This window comes from Micromesistius poutassou (assembly GCF_964030765.1).
Source record: "Micromesistius poutassou genome assembly, chromosome: 9".
In the NCBI taxonomy this organism is placed as follows: domain Eukaryota; kingdom Metazoa; phylum Chordata; class Actinopteri; order Gadiformes; family Gadidae; genus Micromesistius; species Micromesistius poutassou.
Genome location: NC_140279.1, coordinates 17,894,854 through 17,918,360, shown reverse-complemented (window position 1 = coordinate 17,918,360; position 23,507 = coordinate 17,894,854). Strand labels below are relative to the sequence as shown.

The 23,507-nt window shown below is 48.3% G+C and overlaps 2 protein-coding genes across 2 annotated transcripts in view; one reads left to right on the top strand and one right to left on the bottom strand.

Moving 5' to 3' along the window:
- Window positions 1-3,951: 3,951 nt before the first annotated feature.
- Window positions 3,952-5,703, top strand: rasl11b (RAS-like, family 11, member B; the record flags this gene model as incomplete). The annotated part of the gene is made up of 4 exons (XM_084472687.1): window positions 3,952-4,063; window positions 4,183-4,239; window positions 4,371-4,447; window positions 5,173-5,703. 4 exons carry the CDS (start codon window positions 3,952-3,954, stop codon window positions 5,701-5,703), a joined length of 777 nt encoding a protein of 258 aa, XP_084328813.1.
- Window positions 5,704-9,336: 3,633 nt separating this feature from the next.
- Window positions 9,337-23,507, bottom strand: part of scfd2 (sec1 family domain containing 2) — a gene marked incomplete at its 5' end in the record, with an annotated part of 45,694 nt that continues 31,523 nt past the window's right edge. The window contains 4 exons of the mRNA XM_084472957.1: window positions 9,337-9,696; window positions 11,900-12,019; window positions 15,436-15,570; window positions 21,268-21,413. Coding sequence (XP_084329083.1) covers window positions 9,604-9,696; window positions 11,900-12,019; window positions 15,436-15,570; window positions 21,268-21,413 — 494 coding nt within the window. The 3' untranslated portion in view covers window positions 9,337-9,603. The remainder of the gene's footprint in view (window positions 9,697-11,899; window positions 12,020-15,435; window positions 15,571-21,267; window positions 21,414-23,507) is intronic.

Genomic DNA, 23,507 nt, shown 5'->3' with positions numbered 1-23,507 from the left:
TGGCACCTGGTCAGGTAATGAGAAGACTGAGGCGTGGATCTGGGCGCTCGGAGTGACACTCATAGGGGCATGTGACTTCAGTCAGGAGAGGGAGCGAGAGAGGGAAGGACAGAGAGAGAGAGAGAGAGAGAGAGAGAGAGAGATTGGAATGACATGATTAGAGATCATAGAGAGGAGGTTAGAGATTGAAGAGGGGGAAAATAGTTTACAGTGTAGTATAAACAAAACTCATTCAGACCACGGTTCCAGCGTACCATGCAATATCAGGCTTTGACTGGTTGGAATGACGCATACAGAAGCAATGCACGCATTTGAAAACACACACACACACACACACACACACACACACACACACACACACACACACACACGCACGCACACACACCTAACCCTAACCCTAACACATTTATTCAACGTGTATGTGTGTGAATGTGTATGTGTGTGTGTGTGTGTATGTGTGTGTGTGTGTGTGTGTGTGTATGTGTGTGTGTGTGTGTGTGTGTGTGTGTGTGTATGTGTGTGTGTGTGTGTGTGTGTGTGTGTGTGTGTGTGTGTGTCTGTAGGGGCGGCTCACACACGGTGCAGCGGCAGTGTCCTCTCTGTTTGAATCCTGTGTCATACACCAGCCCAGCGTCCTGTCATCAGCACCGCTATCAGAACACCAGCAGCCACATCATCACAGACCCACTGGGAGACTACCCACTGAGACCCACTGGGACGTACTGGGACAGGCAGACTGGGACGTACTGGGACAGACAGACTACCCACAGAGACTCACTGGGACGTACTGGGACAGACAGACTGGGACGTACTGGGACAGACAGACTGGGACGTACTGGGACAGACAGACTACCCACAGAGACTCACTGGGACGTACTGGGACCGACAGACTGGGACGTACTGGGACAGACAGACTGGGACGTACTGGGACAGACAGACTGGGACGTACTGGGACAGACAGACTACCCACAGAGACTCACTGGGATGTACTGAGACAGACAAAAAATACACACTGGGATGTACTGACACACAGAGAATCTACAAACTGAGACACACACTCCGACACACAGAGGCTATACTCACACTCTCTCTCACACACACACACACACACACACACACACACACACACACACATACATAGAGAAACTACACAATGAGACACACTGGGACATAATGAGACACACACACAAATAACCTAAAAAATTGAGACACAAACTGACACACACACACAGATTGCACACAGAGAATACACAACAAGACACACACTGGGACATATTGAGACACACACACACAGACTACACACAGAGACACACACTGGGACATACTGAGACACACACACACAGACTACACACAGAGACACACACTGGGACATACTGAGACACACACACACACACACACACACACACACACACACACACACACACACACACACAGAAACAACACAATGAGACACACAGAGGCCAGCTAACCAGCATACCTCGTAGACATGAGCTGGGATGACAGACGAGAGGGAGGGAGAGGAGAAGGAGAGAAGAGAGAGATGGGGAGGGCAGGGGAGAGGATAGGAGAGAGAGGAGAGAGTGCAGGGAGAGGAGGAGGAGATAGAGGAGAGAGTGGGAGGGAGAGGAGGAGGAGAGAGAGGAGAGAGTGGGAGGGAGAGGAGGAGGAAAGAGAGGAGAGAGTGGGAGGGAGAGGAGGAGGAGAGAGAGGAGAGAGTGGGAGGGAGAGGAGGAGGAGAGGAGAGAGATAAAGGAGGAGAGGGGGAGGGAGAGGAGGAGGAGAGAGAGGAGAGAGTGGGAGGGAGAGGAGGAGGAGAGAGAGGAGAGAGTGGGAGGGAGAGGAGGAGGGGAGGAGAGAGATAAAGGAGGAGAGGGGGAGGGAGAGGAGGAGGGGAGGAGAGGGGGAGGGCAGGGGACAGTATTTGAGAGGAGAAAGAGAGTGAGTGAGAGGAATGAGAGAGTGGGAAGGCAGAGGTGAGGGGGGAGGAGAGAGGGAGCAGAGGAAAAAGAAGGAAAAGAGAGGGGAAGGGGACGGAGAGTGAGGGAGGTGAGGAGAATGAGAGGAGGAAGACGGCTTGAGAATGAGGGGAGGGAAAGGCTGAAGGAGATAGGATGGAGGAAAGGATACAAGGATAGGAGAAGAGGAGAGTATGAATGGAGAGGAGAATAGAGGAGCGGAGAAGAGAATAAGAGATAATGGAGTGGAGAGGAGGAGAATGAATGCAAGTGAAAAGGGGAGAGGAGACAGAAAGTGGGAGAGCAAAAAAAGCAAGGGAAAAGGAGAATGAGCAGGAGTGAGATATATATATATTTTTAAAGACAGATATGGTTGAGAACAGAAGAAAGAGCCATTTAGCTCTGCTCTGTCAGAGAGTGAAGACATGTTGAAGGGAGTTCTTCTCTTAGTGTGACGATGTGATGAGTGTCGAGCATGAATGTCAACAACGAGAGGTGTTGAATTTTGCATGTTAGTAAGAGATCAACTAAGTGTGCGTATATGCGCATGTGTTATTAGTGTGTGAAGGTGTGTGTGTGTGTGTGTGTGTGCATGGTGAGTATACTGTATGAGCATGTGTGTGTGTGTGTGTGTGTGTGTGTGTGTGTGTGTGTGTGTGTGTGTGTGCTAGTGCAAATCTATCTGCAAGGTAAAGATGTGCATGTATGGCCATGCATGTGCGTGCTTGTGTTTGTTTGTGTGTCAGTGTGGGTGTGCTCGCGTGCTTGCATATGTGTGTTTGCATGTGTGTGTCTGTGTGCACGTGTGTGCAAGTGTCTTTGCGCTAATGTGTGAGTGTGCATGTGTGTGTGTTGGTGTGTGTGTGTTTGTGTATTAAGTAGCATCTGCTATCAGCCCCCTGTGAGGAACATTCACAGCTCCGGGACGTGTCCCGACAGCTCGCCGCGGACACATGGAGGGGCCACAAACACATCTCACACACACACACACACACACACACACACACACACACACACACACACACACACACACACACACACACAGCAGCTGATTATTCAGCTGCACTATAGTCCAGGTTGTGTTATAGTTGAATGTCTAAACATTGCATTGGAAAACAATCGTTTTGTGATGTGTGTGCGCTGCTTGCTATGCTATCTGGAAGTCAATGCATTTAATTGACTTTATTTGATAAAGGTGGACCTGCATCTTATGGAAGATAATTATAATTTTGTAAGCACAAACGTATAAACATGTTACATGTGTATTTTTTAACTGTTGCTATGTATGCCTACGTATTTCCAAGGTCTGCACATAATCACCCACCTCCAAAAGGGTTTAGACTGGATAACTTCCAATGGGAACAGAATATGTGATAAAATTAGATGGGATTGTTTTGATAGCGTTCTCTTTGATTATTTACTATGTGTAAATATAGTTAATACAAATATTTTATCTAGTGGTTTTATTGTTCTTTGTCCATTTCTACTAAATTTGTTTTTTGGTTTGACAGTAACAGTTCAGGGGAAGGAACATACAATCATTTCTTGTAGGACCTCCTTATATGAATTTATGCATGAATTATTCTGAAAATAAACCATGTCTTCTAGCATCATTTTGCATTTCAGCAGCGCTTCCACGTGCTGCAGAATATATTCGCTGACTGACATGGGCTTGGAAGCGTTGTGAATGCTTGAGCGGGCGCGCGCGTTTTAGGCGTGCACGCGGATCAGGGAGCCAATAAGATGTGTGAGCTGCAGAAGAAGTATAAAACCAGCAGCTCTCTGACTGTAGGAGCCAACAGCTGAGAGAGCCCGACCAGTCTTTATCCAACAGACTCTAGATCTCCTTTTACTTGAACACTGCTCGGGAGTAACTGCGGAATAATTCGACGACATCTTCTCCCCTTCAACGTTTGGACTTTGCGAACGAATCTTTTGAACGCTAGTGTTTGCTTTATTTCTTTTGACGGAATAAAAACTCAAGAGCTCCGTGACAATGCGTCTGATGCAGAACATGATCACCATCGCCGAATGCCCGACTCCGGAGTGCCTATCCAACCGGGTCATCAAAATAGCCGTGATCGGGGGCAGTGGAGTTGGCAAAACAGGTAGGACGATCATCCAGTTTCCCCATTTCTGTCCGTTCTTTATCACAACAAATGATTCAGATTACACTTGAAAAATCGTTTATAGCCTGTTCTAACGTTCATCTTCTTTTTCCTAACAGCGCTTGTGGTGAGGTTTCTAACAAAACGTTTCATCGGAGACTACGAGAGAAATGCCGGTAAGACCACAGACTGAAATGAAATTTCTAGGATTTCGGGAAAAGTGTATTTTTTTTGGCTTTCTTTGGCTGTGCCCGACGCGTCTAGATGTTCGTGGTTTTAACCGTGTCTTTTCGCTCCTTCTCTGCAGGTAACCTTTACTCAAGAGAGGTGCAGGTCGACGGCGAGCAAGTAGCCGTGCAGGTCCAGGACACACCCGGCGTCGAGGTACGTTTCTCCCGCAGTCAGATTGCTCACAACCCCCTCATTATCCATCCCCACCACCCGGTTCACTGGATGCTTGTGACAACCGCCTGTAATCATAGAGTTTTATTTGTAAAGCGCTTTTAGTCACTCACTTTACAATGAGTATACAATAGTAGGCTAAAACATATCTTATATCAAAACAAAGGTAAGACATTTAAATCTTTAAGACATTTAAGACATATTAAGACATTTAAGTCTTAATATTAAATCGTTTCAGTTTTTTTAAACGACTTGGCACATATTTAACTATTCAAGAAATAAAGAGTTTAGGATTTTGGTTGCGCGGGTTTTTAGCTCCTCCAAGAAGCTTTTTACTTTTAGTTTTGGGCAAAGTTCCAATGTGTCATTCCTTCCCCTGTAAATTACCGAGTCTGGCAGGCTGATTTCCCTTTTAGACTAATGGTTGTCTGAGACGGGAGTAAACGATAGCCCAGACAATCCTCCACTCTCTCTCCCTCTCCCTCACTCCGTCTGCAACTCGCCCAGCTGTAACCTCCGTCAGCCAGCCACAGCATTCCATTCATTAGAGGCGACTTGTTACCTAACCGCAAAAAAACATTGAGTCCACTTCCAACGCAAATCGCACGACTTGGCCTCACTGTTCGGCATCTCGGCTGACAAGAGTCCAAATACCTGAAAATAAAGACGGTGATCTAATAAAACTCCTGCCCCCTTGTTCTCCTCAGATGACCAACAATGCGGTCCTCCTCTTCCCAGACCACGTGACCCGCTCCGTCCAGTGGGCGGACGCGGTGGTGCTGGTGTACTCGGTGGCGGACCGTGCCAGCTTCGACCTGATCCCCGGCCTCCACCAGCAGGTGGCGCAAGCGGGCGGCGCCCACCCCCGCGGCGGCGCCCCGCCCCCCGTCATCCTCCTGGCCAACAAGTCGGACCTGGTGCACCTGCGCCAGGTGGACCCCGAGCAGGGCCCCCTGCTGGCGGCCGCCTTGGGCTGCAGCTTCTACGAGCTCTCGGCCAGCGAGGACTACAGCCGGGTGCACGGCGCCTTCCACCGGCTCTGCGGCGAGCTAGCCAAGAGGCCCGCCGCCCCCGCCCCGACCGCCGCCGCCGCCGCCGCCGCGACCGCCAACCCCGGCGCGGAGAAGAGGCGCTCGGCGCTCATCCCGCGGCCCAAGTCGCCCAACATGCAGGACCTGAAGCGGCGCTTCAAGCAGGCGCTGACGGCCAAGGTACGCACGGCGGCCACCTCGGTGTGAGACCCGGAGGAGGAGCGGCGGTGTGGAGAGGAACCCACCGAAGAACAGATTAAACAGACCAGAGGAGTTGAAGTTGAAGGCACCCTCTCGTTTCGAGGCCCCGAGGCTTCCCCCCCCCCCGGGTGGGGTGGGGGCGGTGGGGGTGCGTCCAGTACCAGATAGACCACCCGGACCGCACCAGAGAAGGTCGTGACCTCTAGTTTGGGCCAATCATCGGGGTGCGGAATTGTGTGCAACGGTTTGACCCGAGGGGTTGAAAGGTCGAGATCCCCCCCCCGATCCCCGCCCCGAACAGCCACGAAGAACAAGGAGAAGAGATCGGAGCCTGAGATCGATATCTGCAGAAAGACACACGGTGAATCCAGAACTATAAGACTCTAGCCTTCGTCTGCAGCCAGGCTGCTGCTGCTGCTGCTGCTGCTGCCCTGGCAACAGTCCCAGTGAAGGGCATGCTGGGTATTTTTCGCCTGAAGTCCATTGTGGTTTCTTCAGTATTTATCCAAGCTGTGACAGAGTTAAACAAGAGCCCAGTCAGGGCTGGCTCTAGACTGTGTTTGAACTTTGTCGTTTTTGTCGAGCAGAGTGGATGTACTCTGCCTCACACAGACAGAAAGTAGCATATTATGTTGCGTTTGTTGAATTTGTCTTATCATGCACTTTAGGAGGGTTGTCACTTATTTATTGTATTTTATTTTTCTCCTGTTTTGATAAAATAAAAATTGCTACGTTTGATAAGTCTCTTGTTTCACAGTGTTTTTTTCTGAGTGTCATTACCAGCCTGAGAAATTGCTGGAAAAAATAAATAAAATAAAATAAACTAAGCCAGGAGCCATTTCTAAGTGGAAACGGTTGTAAAATAATGCAGTAAAAGATAAAACATAGATCAGCAACAACCAGCATGATGACTCAGCCGAGGTGTGAAGCGTTTGTGTGTGTGAGAAAAGCTGTTGCATCAACGCAAAGGGAAACCACAGGGGTGGCTTAGCACTATAGGGAGGTCGGCACGAAAAAAAAAAAAAGTTGGCACTATGAGTTGGCTTAGGACAAAAGAGAGAGGCTAGCACTACGGATAGGTTGCATTAGAGGGAGTACTGTAGAGATTGGGTAGCACTAGTGATAAGCATAAGGAAACAGATTTGACCGATACCAGCTCACTACTCCTATGCATGAATATTCCCCCTACACCCACCAAACACCAGGTTATCTTCACCATACGATGGACTCAATAAGCCAGCCTAACACTTGCCCGCCTATTGAAAACATTGATCCTTTTTCCCCTGGACACCCACTGATCACTAGCACACCGTACCAACCAAAATCACACCCTGAACACTGCGCTGCCTATCCCATACATCAATATGACCCTCTAACCACCCAACCTCTCCCCTGAGTCCATCATTAAACCAACGTCAATACCTTGATACCATATACGGAATATGGCGTCGCGATAGACTGTTGTTTCCGGTCTTAACTGTATATAACAACTTAATTATAAAATCACGGTATCTTGTACTGCTGGCAACACCAGCAGCGGTCCAGTCTTGATTTAAAACAGTTCAAACTATCACTCATGATCACATTCTCAGAGCCAGACCGTATGGGAGACATGTTGACCTGAGGGACACTACACAGCCTACAGGTAATAACTATCTGTGGAGGGAATTTCTTTAGTTGATGCATTTTCTTGCCTTTGTCAGACACACATGACCCCCCCCCCCCCCCCCCCACACACACACACACAGTAGATTGATTTGTGATAGGGGTTTTACATCAAAATGCTGCATGGAATTTTTTTGTTGGCGATACTCCAAAATAAATGGGGAAAATAAATAAATGCAATTACCGTATCCTAGGCTAATCCAAACTTTGATTTGCCCCATCAGGCATTTTTGAACACAACAATGTGACCTGATAATGACAAATAATTGCAAGTCTGATGACATCAGAATGCTGCAGAATTTTTTGTTGGCGATACTCCAAAATAAATGCAATTACTGTATTCTAGTAGCCTGGAAATCCAGACCCACCATCTAGAAAGCTGTAGGGTCTGGCAACGAGTAATGAAAATGGCCCAACTCGAGGGGCGTCACCCAGCATGCATTTGAAAATATCACTGCACGCAAAACACTACGACCAATCAGAAGAATACAAGGGGTGACGTATCCAGACCAGCGGAGCTAAGCAATAGATAAGACTCTTGCCGTATCCGGTCGGTAAAAAAGCAACGCTTTTGGCCCCGCCTATATCAGATACACCGATGTGATTGGTTAATGTTCTGGGCCAGGGGAATCAGGGAGTGAGTATTTTGCTTGTTCCCAGAGTGACTCGCTGAGCAAATTCTAATTGTGCTCTCGTGAGAACTCTGGATTTCCAGGGTAGTATCCTAGGCTAATTCAAACTTTGTTTTGCCCCATCGGGCATTTTTTTAACACAAAAATGTAACCTGATAATGACAAATAATTGCAAGTTTGATGACAATGGCCACAACAGTATTACTTATTAACCTTCTAATTCTTCTGAAATGGAGGCGGTCATTGTGATGTGACGTCATGAGGTATTGACTTGACTGTGTGTGAAGTGGTATTTAATTAAGTTATTTTTAAGGTGTAGTTGTTTTTCATCGGCTGTTATTTTCACGAGGGGAACGTTCTGGAATACATCTCAAATGCACACCTTGCTCTTTGTGTTATTGTGTTGGGAGAACAGTTTGAGAAATACACCAGAGATGAGTGTTTAGTTAAACCTACCCCAGAGCAGGCCATCCAAACAGCGTGTTGCCGTCTGACTCTTTCTCTATTATTCTCTCTATGCCAACCTCTGTTTTTCTCTCTCTACTGGCCGCCAGCTTCCCCCCTCTCTCGCTCTCTCCATCAATCTACTACCACCTCTCTTCCTCTACCTCTTTTGTCCCTCTCTCTTTCATCCTCTATTTGTCTTTCTAGCCCTCTCTCTACTTATCTTCCTCTCTCTCCATTTCTGTCTCTCTCTACCACTCTCTTTGTACTGTATTCCTTGTCTGACAGGAGACAATGAACACAAGTCCCAACCGTTTGCTGGTTTTGTGAGGCCGAGGAAGAGTGTGTAAGAGTGTGTATTAAGTGTCGGCATTCACACTGCATTGTGTGGTTGTGGGGCTGCATGTGTGAATGTGAGTGTGTGTATATGTAAGTGTGTGTGTTTGTCACGTGTGAGAGTGTGTGAGTGAGGTGGAGATGTGTGTGTGTGTGTGTGTGTGTGTGAAGGGGGGTTGTAACCAGTTGGATACTGGGTGAACCCATTGGGACCAATGTCGCATCTTCATGTGACGGTGTGTGTGTGTGTGTGTGAGGTGTTTACAGAGTGTGTATTCTCTAACTCTCAGATCTATTGCCACACTTCGCCTCTCCACACAGCCTCGCTACTAGATTCTAACCGGCCATTAACTAGCTGCTAACTAGCACACATGGAGAGATGCACCATTAGCACATTCAGCAATCCTACGTGAACTAATCTCAGAACACTGGCCGTACACACAAAGCGTATTAGCCAGGTGTGGTATCCTGTAGCATTCTGCGTTTAACAGTAAACAAAACAAGTGAATATCCTACCCTGTTACACACGCAGTCAAACACAACAATGGCAATCACACAAAATATCAGCCCATTTTTGTATTTATTTCAGTTTAAATTCATTCATTTATATCTTCAAAATATGAATATTGATTTACAGGTAGGGTTTGGATTAGAAATAGAAACAGAGTAGAGACGGTGACGAAGACGTAGGAATGTTGGATCCGGACCCGGACATCCCTCCCACGCAGGCGCGGCGGGGCGTGCACGTGTGAGGCGAGCGTGCACGTGTGAGGCGAGCGTGCACGTGTCCCTGCGAGAGGGGCGGGGGGGGGGCGGCCACGTGCGCCGCTCAGACGCCGATGTCGGGGGCCAGCCTCTGGGTGGTGAGGAGGAGCTCCGCTACGTCTGCGGGTCGGAGGAGTCTGGTGGACACCACCAGGACCTGCAGAACGCCCAACACACAAACATGAGCATAACATAACATAACATAACCGCGGATCACATGACCCTGACATAACCACAGATCACATGACTATGACATAACCACAGATCACATGACCCTAACATAACCACAGATCACATGACCATAACATAACCACAGACCACATGACCATAACATAACCACAGACCACATGACCATAACATAACCACAGACCACATGACCATAACATAACCACAGACCACATGACCATAACATAACCACAGATCACATGACCATAACATAACCACAGACCCCATGACCATAACATAACCATGACATAACCACACAGCAAGATCAATATGTACCCACAGGAGCCTGGTGGACACCACAAGAACCTGGAGAACACACAATAAACAACCATAACATAACCAGAACCAAATATAACATAACCATAACATTACAATTACCACAACCACACAGCAAGATAAATACATAACCACAACAGTCTGGTGGAAACCACGAGAACCTGGGGAATAAAATCACACCCTAACATGACCACACCACAACCACGCCATGACCACAACCAGAACTTGTTCAACACACAAAAAAGTCCTGACCAAACCAAACCAATAATAAGATCAGGAACCACACCACACCAACATCATGAATACACTATAATACAATTCAGATGAAGGCTCCTTTATTAAGCCTCGGTTGAAATTGTTTCTGTTGCTCGAGATATTTAAAAAAAAAAAAGGTAATTAGGGTAAGTCATGACTCAGATCCCAAAAATACTAATACCATCAGTCTGACTACTATATAACTGCACCACGTTCCCACCGGAATCAGGACTCTTCCCAGGCCAGCGCACAAGAAAGCCAGCCTAGCAACACACACACACACACACACACACACACACAAACATGAGGAGAGCTGGCTCTCTGGCCTGTACACACCAGACGACAGAGACCCCAAGCAGAGTCACTCGGGAACGTAACTCAAGGTGACCACTGTTCCATTCAATCCCCACAACGTGACATGCACCAGTCGGACCCCACAAGACGCAAAAGCGATGAGCCTAGCACACGCACGCCTTTGTGTGTGTGTGTGTGTGTGTGTGTGTGAGTGAGTGTGCGCGTACGTGCGTGTGTTCAGGATATAACACATGCCTCCCTCTTCCTCTGCTCTTTTTCCGATTACAGATGGCCGGCTTTGATCCTGCCTTTCATTCTCTGCCTCCCCCCCCCCCCTCTCCCCCCCTCCCCCACCCACCTCTCCCCCCCTCCCCCACCCACCTCTCCCCCCCTTCCCTTGGCTTTTGTAACCACACATAACACTCACACTCACACACAGCACAACCTGCCTCGCCCCCGCCGACCCCCTGTCCCTTCTCTTTGCTCACCCCCCCCCCCCCCCCCCACATGCCCGCGCGACACCGAGCGACACGCTGACATGTGACATGTTCGCCGCATGCGCCATCGTCCTACGCACCCGGCAATCGCTCGGGGGGGAGACACGCTCCGCCCGCACGCACATGTAGGAGCAATCCCCCCCCCCCCACCTCCACCCCCCCCCAGGCGTGGGAGCACGCTGGGGGCGCCGGGTTGCCACGGCAGCGCGGCCCGGGTGTTGCCGGAGGATATAGGTCAGGCTGCTTTCTGTTAAGAAGGCGAGGCTAGGCTAACAGACCGCTAGGCTAACAGACGTACGGAGGCTGACACATGCGAGCCGACACGCAGCTGGGAGCACGGGCTGCAGCGAGCCGGCTACCACGTGCGGGCTCAGCACGCACGCTGTTACGCAGGCCGGAGGGCTGATGACGGCCCCACGTTCACGCAACGCAAAGGGGGGGGGGGGGTTACGGACCCCCTTACGTCCTCGCGGACCCTTCCTTGCGGTCCAACCGCGAGGGCCGGACGTGCGCCTTCCCAAACAAAATTGTAACCTTCCGTTGAGGCCGTCCACGCTGTGAAGCGCTGTGATTGGCCCGCTCACCAAAACCCCGACGCGGGAGCGTAACGGTTCACGGCGGCAGCGGCGGAGCGTCTGCGTGGTCGTTTTGCGTTTGCGTGAACCATAAGCAGCCGTTAACACAACGTGAAGGCTCACACACAGGATCAAACACCAGGCTGACACGCACGCGCGCTAACGCGTGCAGGCTGACCCGCCTGCACGTGCGAAACGTGCAAAAGGCGGATGCACGTGTCGGGGGCGCCGACCTGACCTGACTTCCTGGTTTGTGGGCGGCGGCCACCTCTCTGACCAGCCTGAGTTCTGATGGCGTGACTCCGCCCACCAGGAAGAGGAGGAGCAGCGGGTGGTCGCTGGGGTGAGGCCGGTTCACCTGGAACACAGACACACGGGTCACTCAGACGAGGCAGGTGGGTCAGTACAGGTAGGTACAGGTAATACAGGTAGATACAGGTAGGTACAGGTAGGTACAGGTAGATACAGGTAGGTCAGGTAGGTACAGGTAGGTACAGGTAATACAGGTAGGTACAGGTAATACAGGTAGATACAGGTAGGTACAGGTAGGTACAGGTAATACAGGTAGATACAGGTAGGTACAGGTAGGTACAGGTAATACAGGTAGATACAGGTAGGTACAGGTAATACAGGTAGATACAGGTAGGTACAGGTAGGTACAGGTAATACAGGTAGATACAGGTAGGTACAGGTAATACAGGTAGATACAGGTAGGTACAGGTAATACAGGTAGGTACAGGTAAATACAGGTAGGTATAGGTAGGTAGGTACAGTCAGGTAGTTGCAGAACTTTTTGGCTTGCTTGTGGTTGAAACAACGCACGCACGCACGCATGCACGCACGCACGCACGCACGCTGCCACAGAGATTATTTCCAAATGAGCTAGGTGTCTGTGTTGTATCCAACACAAAACTCCCCAGGTATTAACTTCTAACACCATACAGTGCATCCACAATGAACCAGCACAGAGGCAATAACAACACAATTGGAGTTTATATATTCTTGTTATTTCAGGATGGATGGCTGGAAAGAATTCTCCGCAGCACACAGCACACACACACACACACACACACACACACAGATATAGAGAAACACAGAGAGCGAGAGCGAAGAGAGAGAGAGAGAGAGAGAGAGAGAGAGAGAGAGAGAGAGAGAGAGAGAGAGAGAGAGAGAGAGAGAGAAAGAAAGAGAGAGAGAGTCACACACACACACTCCCTGGAGAGGATGTATTAACACCTTGTGTGCATCTTCGTCCACATCCTATTGGCCAGCAGGGGTGTGTCTGTGGGGAGGGGGGGGGGGGGGGGGGACTGGGGCAGGGAGGGGGGGGGGAGAGTCTGATTCATTTCTCTGGAGTGTGAATGCTAAGCAAGCAATCGGGGCCGTGGCAGTGTGTGTGTGTGCGCGTGTGTGTGGGATGGAGGTGTAACCGACACAGGGTGGTAGAACATGTGAGCCTCAGAGGGCTGCATGTGCATCACAGCCGGGACTCAACATGTGCTGCTGGATCCATGCTATGCACACACACACACACACACACACACACACACACACACACACACACATACACACACAGACGCAGACGCACATGCACCACACACACACACACACTTACAAGGACGCACATGCACTGCACACACATTCACAGACACACAAACGAGAGTCAGTCAAGTCAATTGCACGGCCCTTGACCACAGTTACCGTCTCAAAGGGCTTTACTTGTTATATACTGATGACACCCCCATGACCCTATGAAGGAAGAAACCTTGAGAAGGAACGCAGAGTGGGGGATCCCTCCTTCCACACACACACAGACACACACACACACACACACACACACACACACACACATGTTGGCATATAGCTGTGACTTGCTGTGTGTGTATCTCAACGTCTGTATTTGCTGTCTAGCAGGCGGAAAACGTTTTCAAAGGAAAGGTCAGCAGCTTCCGAGCTGCACCCATGCTGGGCCCGAGCGCACGCGTGCAGAGCGTGTGAGCGTGTGCACGTGTGTGTGCGTGTGTAATGTGTGTGTGTGTGGCCGGCGCACGTGAAGGCACAGAGCAGTGCACGTGCAGCAGCAGCACGGTGTGAGACGTGACGTCCGACACTTCTCTGGTGCTTGTTTCCCATGATGCACCAGGGCCAAGGACAGTGAAGTGGAGTCGTATGGCCCGGGATGGTTCCCGTTACGCGGTTCATGTTGGATGGGAGAACATTGGCCGTGCAGAGAGCCAACCGCAGCCCTGAAAGAGTCGCTTATAAAAATGCATTGTTCGCCTCTAGGCTGCAATTACTGCACGTGCGCGCACACTCGCACTCGCACACACACACACACACACACACACACACACAGACACACACACACAAGCTAGATTGGCACACATATTCTCTCTCACACACACACACAGACACACACACACACACACACATGTATACATGTTAACGGACACAAAGATACTTATGCACACGTACACACAAGTTGACAAAAACCCTCCCACACACCCCAGCAGAACGCTGACCAAGCCCTGGTGGGGGAATGCTTTGAGTTAGTCCAGAGTGCAGACGCCAGACTTTTATGGCGCAAAGTGTGTGTGTGTGTGTGTGTGTTGCGGTGGTTAAATATATCTCTTTATGGGATGTGTGCTGCTGTGAGCAGGGTGTACCCAGGGCTCAGGGACAGATTTACAGCCTGGGCCGGTCCGTCTCCGTGGTGACTGGAGGAGACGCAGGTCGCCGTGGTTACGCAGCCAGAGCAAGGCCACCGTGGTCCCTCTAACCAGCACCAGATGTCGGAGGGCATGGGTTAACTAGCCCAGCCCAGTCCACCAGTCAGAAATAAACTTTATATAAATACACCTCTAAATAGTAGCCTTTAATAATAACAACGTCTACCTGTCAGTTCATCTGTGTGTGTGGCCGCCTGTCCGTCAGGCGGCCTTTCTGTGAATGAACACTTGAACATGTTGAAGTTGATGTTGGTGTGTGTGTGTGTGTGTGTGTGTGTGTGTGGCTGTGGGTGTGTGTGTGTGAGAGTATACATCATTGTCTGTGTGTGTGTGTCTGCCAGAGGTCTGTGTGTGTGTGTGTGTGTGTGTTTGTGAGGGTATACATCAGTGTATGTGTGTGTGTGTGTGTGTGAGGGTGTGTGTGGTTTTGTGTGTGTATGCGTGTGTGTGTGTGTGTGTGTGTTTGTGAGGGTATACATCAGTGTATGTGTGTGTGTGTGTGTGTGTGAAGATGTGTGTGGTTTTGTGTGTGTATGCGTGTGTGTGTGTGTGTGTTTGTGAGGGTATACATCAGTGTATGTGTGTGTGTGTGTGAGGGTGTGTGAGGTTTTGTGTGTGTATGCTGTGTGTGTGTGTGTGTGTGTGTGTGTGTGTGTGTGTGTGTGTGTGTGTGTTTGTGAGGGTATACATCAGTGTATGTGTGTGTGTGTGTGTGTGAGGGTGTGTGTGGTTTTGTGTGTGTATGCGTGTGTGTGTGTGTGTGTGTGTTTGTGAGGGTATACATCAGTGTATGTGTGTGTGTGTGTGTGTGTGTGAAGATGTGTGTGGTTTTGTGTGTGTATGCGTGTGTGTGTGTGTGTGTTTGTGAGGGTATACATCAGTGTATGTGTGTGTGTGTGTGAGGGTGTGTGAGGTTTTGTGTGTGTGTGTGTGTGTGTGTGTGTGTGTTTGTGAGGGTATACATCAGTGTATGTGTGTGTGTGTGTGAAGGTGTGTGTGGTTTTGTGTGTGTATGCGTGTGTGTGTGTGTGTGTGTGTGTGTTACCTTCATAAACATGCTGAAGCCGGTCTTCAGCAGGTCCGTCAGTCCTCCAGACATGTGGTCCAGGTCGGGACAGTCCCGGTGGTCGGGGTGGAACACCTCCTGGAGCACCTGCTCCAGGAAGGGCTGGTAGGACGCCTGCACACACACACACACACACACACACACACACACACACACACACACACACACACACACACACACACACACACACACACACACACACACACACACACACACACACACATACATACATCCATGGGTTAAACAGGTCACCAGGAGAAGGCTCGTTGAGGAGAAATTATGATTCAGAGAAACACTTAACGGAATAAAAGGTGGTGTTAAAAATAACAATATGGAGGCGCTTGAATGGGTTTGTGTATGTGTGTGTTTATGGAGTGCGTCAGGTTTTAATTACGCTTTCATCAGTATAATCAGCACATTAGCATGTGTGTTGGTGTGTGTGTGTGGGTGTGTCAGAGTATGTGTTTATAGAGTGTGTTCAGGTATAACTAAACCTTCATCAGTATAATCAGCACATTAGTGTGTGTGTGTGTGTGTGTGTGTGTGTTTATGTTTGTGTGTGCATATGCGTGTGTGTGTGTGTGTGGGAAGATACATGAGAAGGAGGTTGGCAGCAGATTACGACCTACGACCATGTAGAACATCACGCACAAACAATACCACTCTAATACACACACACACACACACACACACACACACACACACACACACACACACACACACACACACACACACACACACACACACACACACACACACACACACACACACACACACACACAGTTTTATCAGTGACACACAGCTGGGGACCTCAGTGTGAACAACGTCTTCAAGAGTTGAAGATCATATTCAACAAAGTCAAGATCAACAAAAGAATAGAAAAGTATAAAATATAGAAGAGTAAGTGGGAATACATTGAAGGTTAACATTAATACATTAACAGAAAAAAATGTATGTGAGAATGTTTACTTCAACAAAAAAGATGGATCGCATTAAGATAGCAAAGTTCCCTGGATATTCATCCTGCCTGATTTACTAGGAATTGCCTAATTTCTAAGAATCCAGGATGTTGTTTCCTTCTCTATCTGAGAAATATACACAGTGAACAGTGAATACAGACAGAGACACCTTGGGGCATTTCTTTCTCAAAAAAAAACGTCCAAAATACTGAATAAATATGAACAGCAATTACACACACACACACACACACACACACACACACACACACACACACACACACACACACACACACACACACACACACACACACACACACACACACACACACACACGCACAATCACAAACTCGCACAATCATTACATTTTACATTTACCTTCAGGGCATTTGGCAGACAAAGATGTTCATAGAACCAAGTGCAAGTACTAACAATCGCTAGGCCAACCCATTCCCCGTATACAGCAGTGATAGATAGCTACTGCAGATGATACAAAATTAAGTACTATGAATAAATACAACGTACATTAAGTGCGTACATTAAGTGCGTACATTAAGTGCATACATTAAGTGCGTACATTAAGTGCGTACATTAAGTGCGTACATTAAGTGCATACATTAAGTGCGTACATTAAGTGCGTACATTAAGTGCCAGGACGTACAACCGACACTAGTGGGCGGGGGGGGGGACTGGCTATGCAGAGTCCAGGTGAACTCTAGTTGAACCGGTGAGCTTTGAGTCTTTTGCGGAAGCCGGTGAGCGACTCTGCGGCCCTGACATCGGCAGGGAGCTCGTTCCACCGCCGTGGTCCCGAAACAGAGAAGAGCTGTGATTTGGCTGATCGACCTTTGCTTGCTCTTAGCGACGGCGGTACCAGGCGTCCAGCCGAGGTCGTTGAGCGGAGGGATCGATTCTGGGGTGTGTGTGGTTTGACCAACGCCTGGAGGTAGGCAGGGGCAGTTCCATCGACCGCCTTGTACAATCACACACATTACACCTTACACAATCACACGCACGCACGCACGCACGCAAGCACGCAGACAGACAGACAGACAGACAGACAGACAGACAGACAGACAGACAGACAGACAGACAGACAGACAGACAGACAGACAGACAGACAGACAGACAGACAGACAGACAGACAGACAGACAGACACACACACACACATCCTACAGCACCTTAGCTAAAACAGGCAGAGAGGAAGCCATACCCTACATAAATATAACCAAATAAGTCTAACAACAACAAGCCTGCAGCCCCGGTCACAGGTCTTCCAACTTATCAACCCCTGGACACACACACACACACACACACACACACACACACAAACAAAAACATACAATCACACACACACACACACACACACACACACACACACACACACACAAACACGCACACAGGCAAAGTCTTGCAACCCCCCACCCACATAAATAAATATTCACACATAAACACGTGTTGCACTCACACACACTTATAAGCGCATACAAAGATACAAATAAACACACACACTGTAAATATATATATAAAAACACGGACACACAAACAGACACGTATAAACACATACACACTGCACTCCTACTCTCTCCATTTTGATCACAGAGGTTTAACCTGGTGATGAACAGGATTAAACAGTGTCAACTCTCTCCCACGCCACCGCCCCCCTCCACGGTCACCGCCACCTCATCGTCAACAACTTGTGTTTATTTAAAGTACCGCTACAGTACAGTACATCATATTTCATCTGTCATCACAACAACACAAGCGTCTTCGAAATCCCACGGAAGAAACACTCACAGTAAAAAGGATTGCGTGTGTAATACTCTGGAAGTGTTACTTTCTATTATACTACTGTGTATTGTTATACAATTATGGTCTTTATTAATTCATTATTAATTAACATGAGAACATCACTGCTTTTCTCTTTTGCGCTCTCTCTCTCTCTCTCTCTCTCTCTCTCTCTCTCTCTCTCTCTGTATTTCTGTGTCTCCCTCTCTCTCTCAATTAAATTAATATAAATTCAATGGGGCTCTTTCTCTTCATCCTTCTCTCTTTCTCTTCCTACCTTCATCACACACAGACTAGTTCAACAGGAACAGTTCTCTGGACTCAATGTAACATAATGTTCTTTTTGGATCACACCAACACCACCAGCCTCTCCAAGACATAACATCTGGTCAATATCCACCTCTAGGAGCGAGAGTGAGAGAGAGAGAGAGAGAGAGAAAACAGAAAGTGAGAGAGGTTGTACTTTCAAACACTTTTGCCTATAACCCCCAGAATACATGTGCTATATTCCCCATTTGAACATTATGTGGAATGTGGCTACTATTTAAATGTTGTTATACATAACATTTAGCTACTTATCATATGTTTGCATTTTTTTTTACTTTATGTGTGCCTCTTTTTAACGATTTGATATCACCTTGCTAAGCATTGCTTGCCATGTCCCAACACATTGACTGAGGTTACCACTGAGAGAAAGAGAGACAGAGAGAACGTGAGAGAGACAAAGCGAGGGCGAGTCACACGTGAAGCCAGCTAGATATTAAAAGGTCTGTAGCTTGGCATATATGCCAGAGTTTCAGACCATGGAGACCATGTTAATGTTTATAAACTATTTACCATACTATATGTAAACGCTCCTACGAGCGATGAAGAAAAGCAATGAACACAAATGTGCATTCTGTGATTCTTCCCCTCCTAGTATCCTTGGACATGCAGCACGGGGCAAAACAAGACGTAGGCTGTCAAACCCGTGTGACTGAATCGGAACGTCCAAACATTGCGATGAGCTTGTGTGCCGGTGTGTTTTTGTATGTTTTTGTAAATAAGGTCTATTGGTATCGTTACTTTATTCCAAAACATCCAACCTCGGACTAAGTTATCAGCAGAATAAGATAAGATAAGAAGATAAGATAGTCCTTTATTAATCCCACTTAGGAGAAATTCACAAGTGACCAGCAGTACAGTGGGTTAGAAAAGAGAGTGCAAAACAAGAGTATATATACAAATAAATTCACCAATTGAAATAAAATATAATTGGAATAAGATAAACATACTATATACATGTAACTGTCCGTTTGTAGGTGACTTGTGCATTAAAAAATAAATATGACTATAAGTATAAATGTGCAGGGTTCCTGAGGTAATGAGAATGAAATAAATAACAAGGTTTAAAACAACAACCAGTCCTGAGGTGTGGGGTGTGCACAACTTCACATACTAAGTCACCTTGACCTACGAAGCAACGGGGATTGGAGCCTGGGAAACATGTGAATGGAGGATTCTGTGGAGAGCAGCCGATGTGAGTGCTGTGGAACATTTTCACTTAAAGTACCTCAGATAATAAGCTAACAGGAAGCCGGGACCATACCAGGTACACACAGTCCTGCGCTAATGGAAATGTAAGCGCACGCGCACACACACACACACACACACACACACACACACACACACACACACACCCACACACACACACACACACACACACACACACACACACACACACACACGTACGTCTCTGGAAACAGGTGCAGGTTTAGAAAATGATATGTAATTGGTCTGTTATTATTTTGCAGCTCTTTACCCGCAGGGCTGTGGTCTGAGGTTGACTTGAGAAATGGTTTCAAGTTTTTTTTTTGTATGATAGACGTATGATAAACATGTAGAAATGATTACTCTAATTATGGCGCAGGTGTTAGTTCGGGTTGGCCAATGATCGGTGGGTCAAAGGTTCGATCCCCGCCCTTGCCACTTTTGTCACGGTCGTTGTGTCATTGGGCAAGACACTTCACCCACCTTGCCTCAGTGTGAATGTGTCCGACTGCTGTATGTTTGAGGTGGTGGTCGGAGGGGCCGTAGGCACTGAATGGCAGCCACGCCTCCGTCAGTCTGCCCCAGGGCACCTGTGGCTACTATCGTAGTTTACCACCACCGGTATGACTGTGTGTGAATGCTAAGCGTCTTTGGGTCATTGAAAAGCGCTATACAAAATAAATGCATGAATGAATGAATGAATTCATTCATTAATTACGGCGGTAAAAAGTACAAAGTCATTCTTCTCTCTGAATTAGAGGGGATAATACATACAATAGCCAGGGAAATAATCATTTATACAGCCATAACGTGTTCTGAAATACGTGACTAATGTGCTTACACAAACAATAAGTACTTGCTACACTAGCGCTTCCTTCCGGCAAATCGTTGTCCTCTCCTCACGTTAACCAGTGTGCAGAGTCCAAACAACCACAGTGGTGTGTGTGTGTGTGTGTGTGTCTGCGTGTGAGTGGTTTTCATGAGCAGTGATGGAGCTGTGAGGTCTCGGCACGTGTGTCAGTAACCTTCACAGTGAAAGAGCCAGCAGTCGGCGTGACGCAGAGGAAGAGGTATCATGTAACTCTCTCCATCTCCCGATGTCTATCGCTGCCTCTCCCTCGCTCTCTTCTGCTCTCTCTCCCTCTCTAGCTAGAGCGATGATAACAGAAAGATAAGTGTTCATTTTATAATGAACAGACTAACCAACCACCAATTAAATGATTGCCTTTCTAAAGCCATAAGCATAAGCAGTGTTTTTATGCATGTATGTATGTATGTATGTATGTATGTATGTATGTATGTATGTATGTATGTATGTATGCACGTGTGTGTGTGTGTATTTACGTACGTAGGTACTTGTATAAAACAAAAATATATATACTGTATATATATATGTGTGTGTGTGTGTGTGTGTGTGTGTGTGTGTGTGTGTGTGTGTGTGTGTGTGTGTGCGTGTGTGCCTGCGTGCGTGCGTGCGTGCGTGCGTGCGTGCGTGCGTGCGTGCGTGCGTGCGTGCGTGCGTGCGTGCCATATGACCTGGTGGACTCCATCGCTGCCGGTGTAGACTGATCTGAGGTGCTTGAGGTGGTCCCGGAGGAGGGAGAGGCCACGGAGCGTTTCAAAGACCCTCTCCAGCGCCGCGTGGACCAGGGGCGCCGTCACCTCCTCCACGCCCACACACCCTGACGGCAGAGAGGGACAGGAAGGGAGGGAACAGGAGTGATGGACAGAATGAAGACATCTATGGTTACGATTGGTGATGAGTAATTAACTTAACACCTCATATCATAAGGATCAATGCAATCATAATAAAGCTAACATATAGGTAGTTAATCATATTATGTAATTAGTTCATTTCATTCATGTATGTCATGCATGTGCATATGTACACCAACACTACAACCAATACTACACCAACACTACACCTGATACTACACCATCGCTACAACCAATACTACACCAACACTACACCTAGTACTACACCATCGCTACAACCAATACTACACCAACACTACACCTGATACTACACCATCGCTACAACCAATACTACACCAACACTACACCTGATACTACACCATCGCTACAACCAATACTACACCAACACTACACCTGATACTACACCATCGCTACAACCAATACTACACCAACACTACACCTAATACTACACCATCGCTACAACCAATACTACACCAACACTACAACTGATGCTACATCGACACTACAACTGAAACCACAACTACAACTAAACCAACACCCCTACTACCGCCCCTCAAACTACATCGACATTACAACTCCTAATGCTCCCGGAGCGTCCGTTCAGCCGCGCGCTCCAACCAGGCCCATCTCTGAGGCGTGACATCAGCTGGAACACCTCGGCGCACCACAGAATGAAATCCTTGTCCTCCCATAGAATCAAATCCCGCAATGCAGAGAGCCTGTCTGGAAGGAAATCTGTAACCCATCAGAGCGGCTGCTGTCACGAGAAGCATGAGGATAATACCCACGTTATCCAGAGACGGGGACCCGGGGGCCCGGGGGCCCGGGGGCCCGGGGGCCCGACACTACATGCGAGGGGAGACGGAGCGGGTGAGGGTTCACCCGCGCGGCGAGGGGGGCCAGAGGCCGCCGTCGACGTATGGGAGGGGAGGGAGGAGTATGGAGCAGAAAGTGTCGAGTGTGAGAGGAGGCCCGGGCTGCTGGTCCCAGCCGGGTGTGTGTTTAAGCCAACTACAGCAGCAGCAGAACACGAGACAAGAGCCCCTTTCTTCTCGAGCTGCTGGGTCATCACAAGCTAATGTTCCCTCTTAATGTAGAGAGCCCGGGGGGATGAAAGATTAACTGGCCAACAACCGCAACAGCAGACAGACAGACAGACGAATTGAAAAGAGAGGGAGGGAGACAGACAGAGAGACGGGGAAGGAGAGAGGGGAGGCAGGGCGCACGGGAGGGAGAGAAGGAGGGAGGGAGAGAAGGAGGGAGAAAGGTAGAGGGAGACAGATTGTCTCTGCCAAACCCTCTCTATGGGACAGACAGGGAGCAAGGGGAGGGAGGGAGAGAGAGACACATAGCCACTGGCAGAGAGAAAGAGAGCAAGAGAGAGAGAGAGGGAGAGAGAGAGGGAGAGAGAGAGAGAGAGAGAGAGAGAGAGAGAGAGAGAGAGAGAGAGAGAGAGAGAGAGAGAGAGAGAGAGAGAGAGAGAGAGAGAGAGAGAGAGAGAGAGGAGAGGGGGGAGGGAGAGGGGGAGAGAGAGAGAAACAGACAGAGAAATGGAGAGAAGTAGAGACTCAGACACAGAGAGAGGACAGAGTGATGCCAGCACCATATTGCTAACAGGAGTGCTGTTGGAATTCAGGTTGGCAGGAGACAGGACAGGAATACCAGAGTTATAAAACCTAGAATAGCCAATCACTGCACCTGGATACCAGAACAACAACCTGAAGACACACGAGACACCCTCTCTCTGATATCCTCTTCTAAACTAAAGAGATTGTACATGCAACATGCAAGGTAGATAGTAACATGCACTAAATGAATCAAGATGGGAAACAAGGCGCTATTGGGTGTTACCGTTATAACTGTTATTAGGATATTGATAGCCACATACTAACCGCTATAATAAAATGAATCATTCCAAATGCTAAATCTCAATGCCACCATGAAAACATAACATTCGCGTTACCATAACACACTGCACCTGCATTACCAAACACACATCACCAGCTATGGTCTCAGACACAGAACCAGCGAACACACCTTGAGGGAAGGCTGCGTCACTG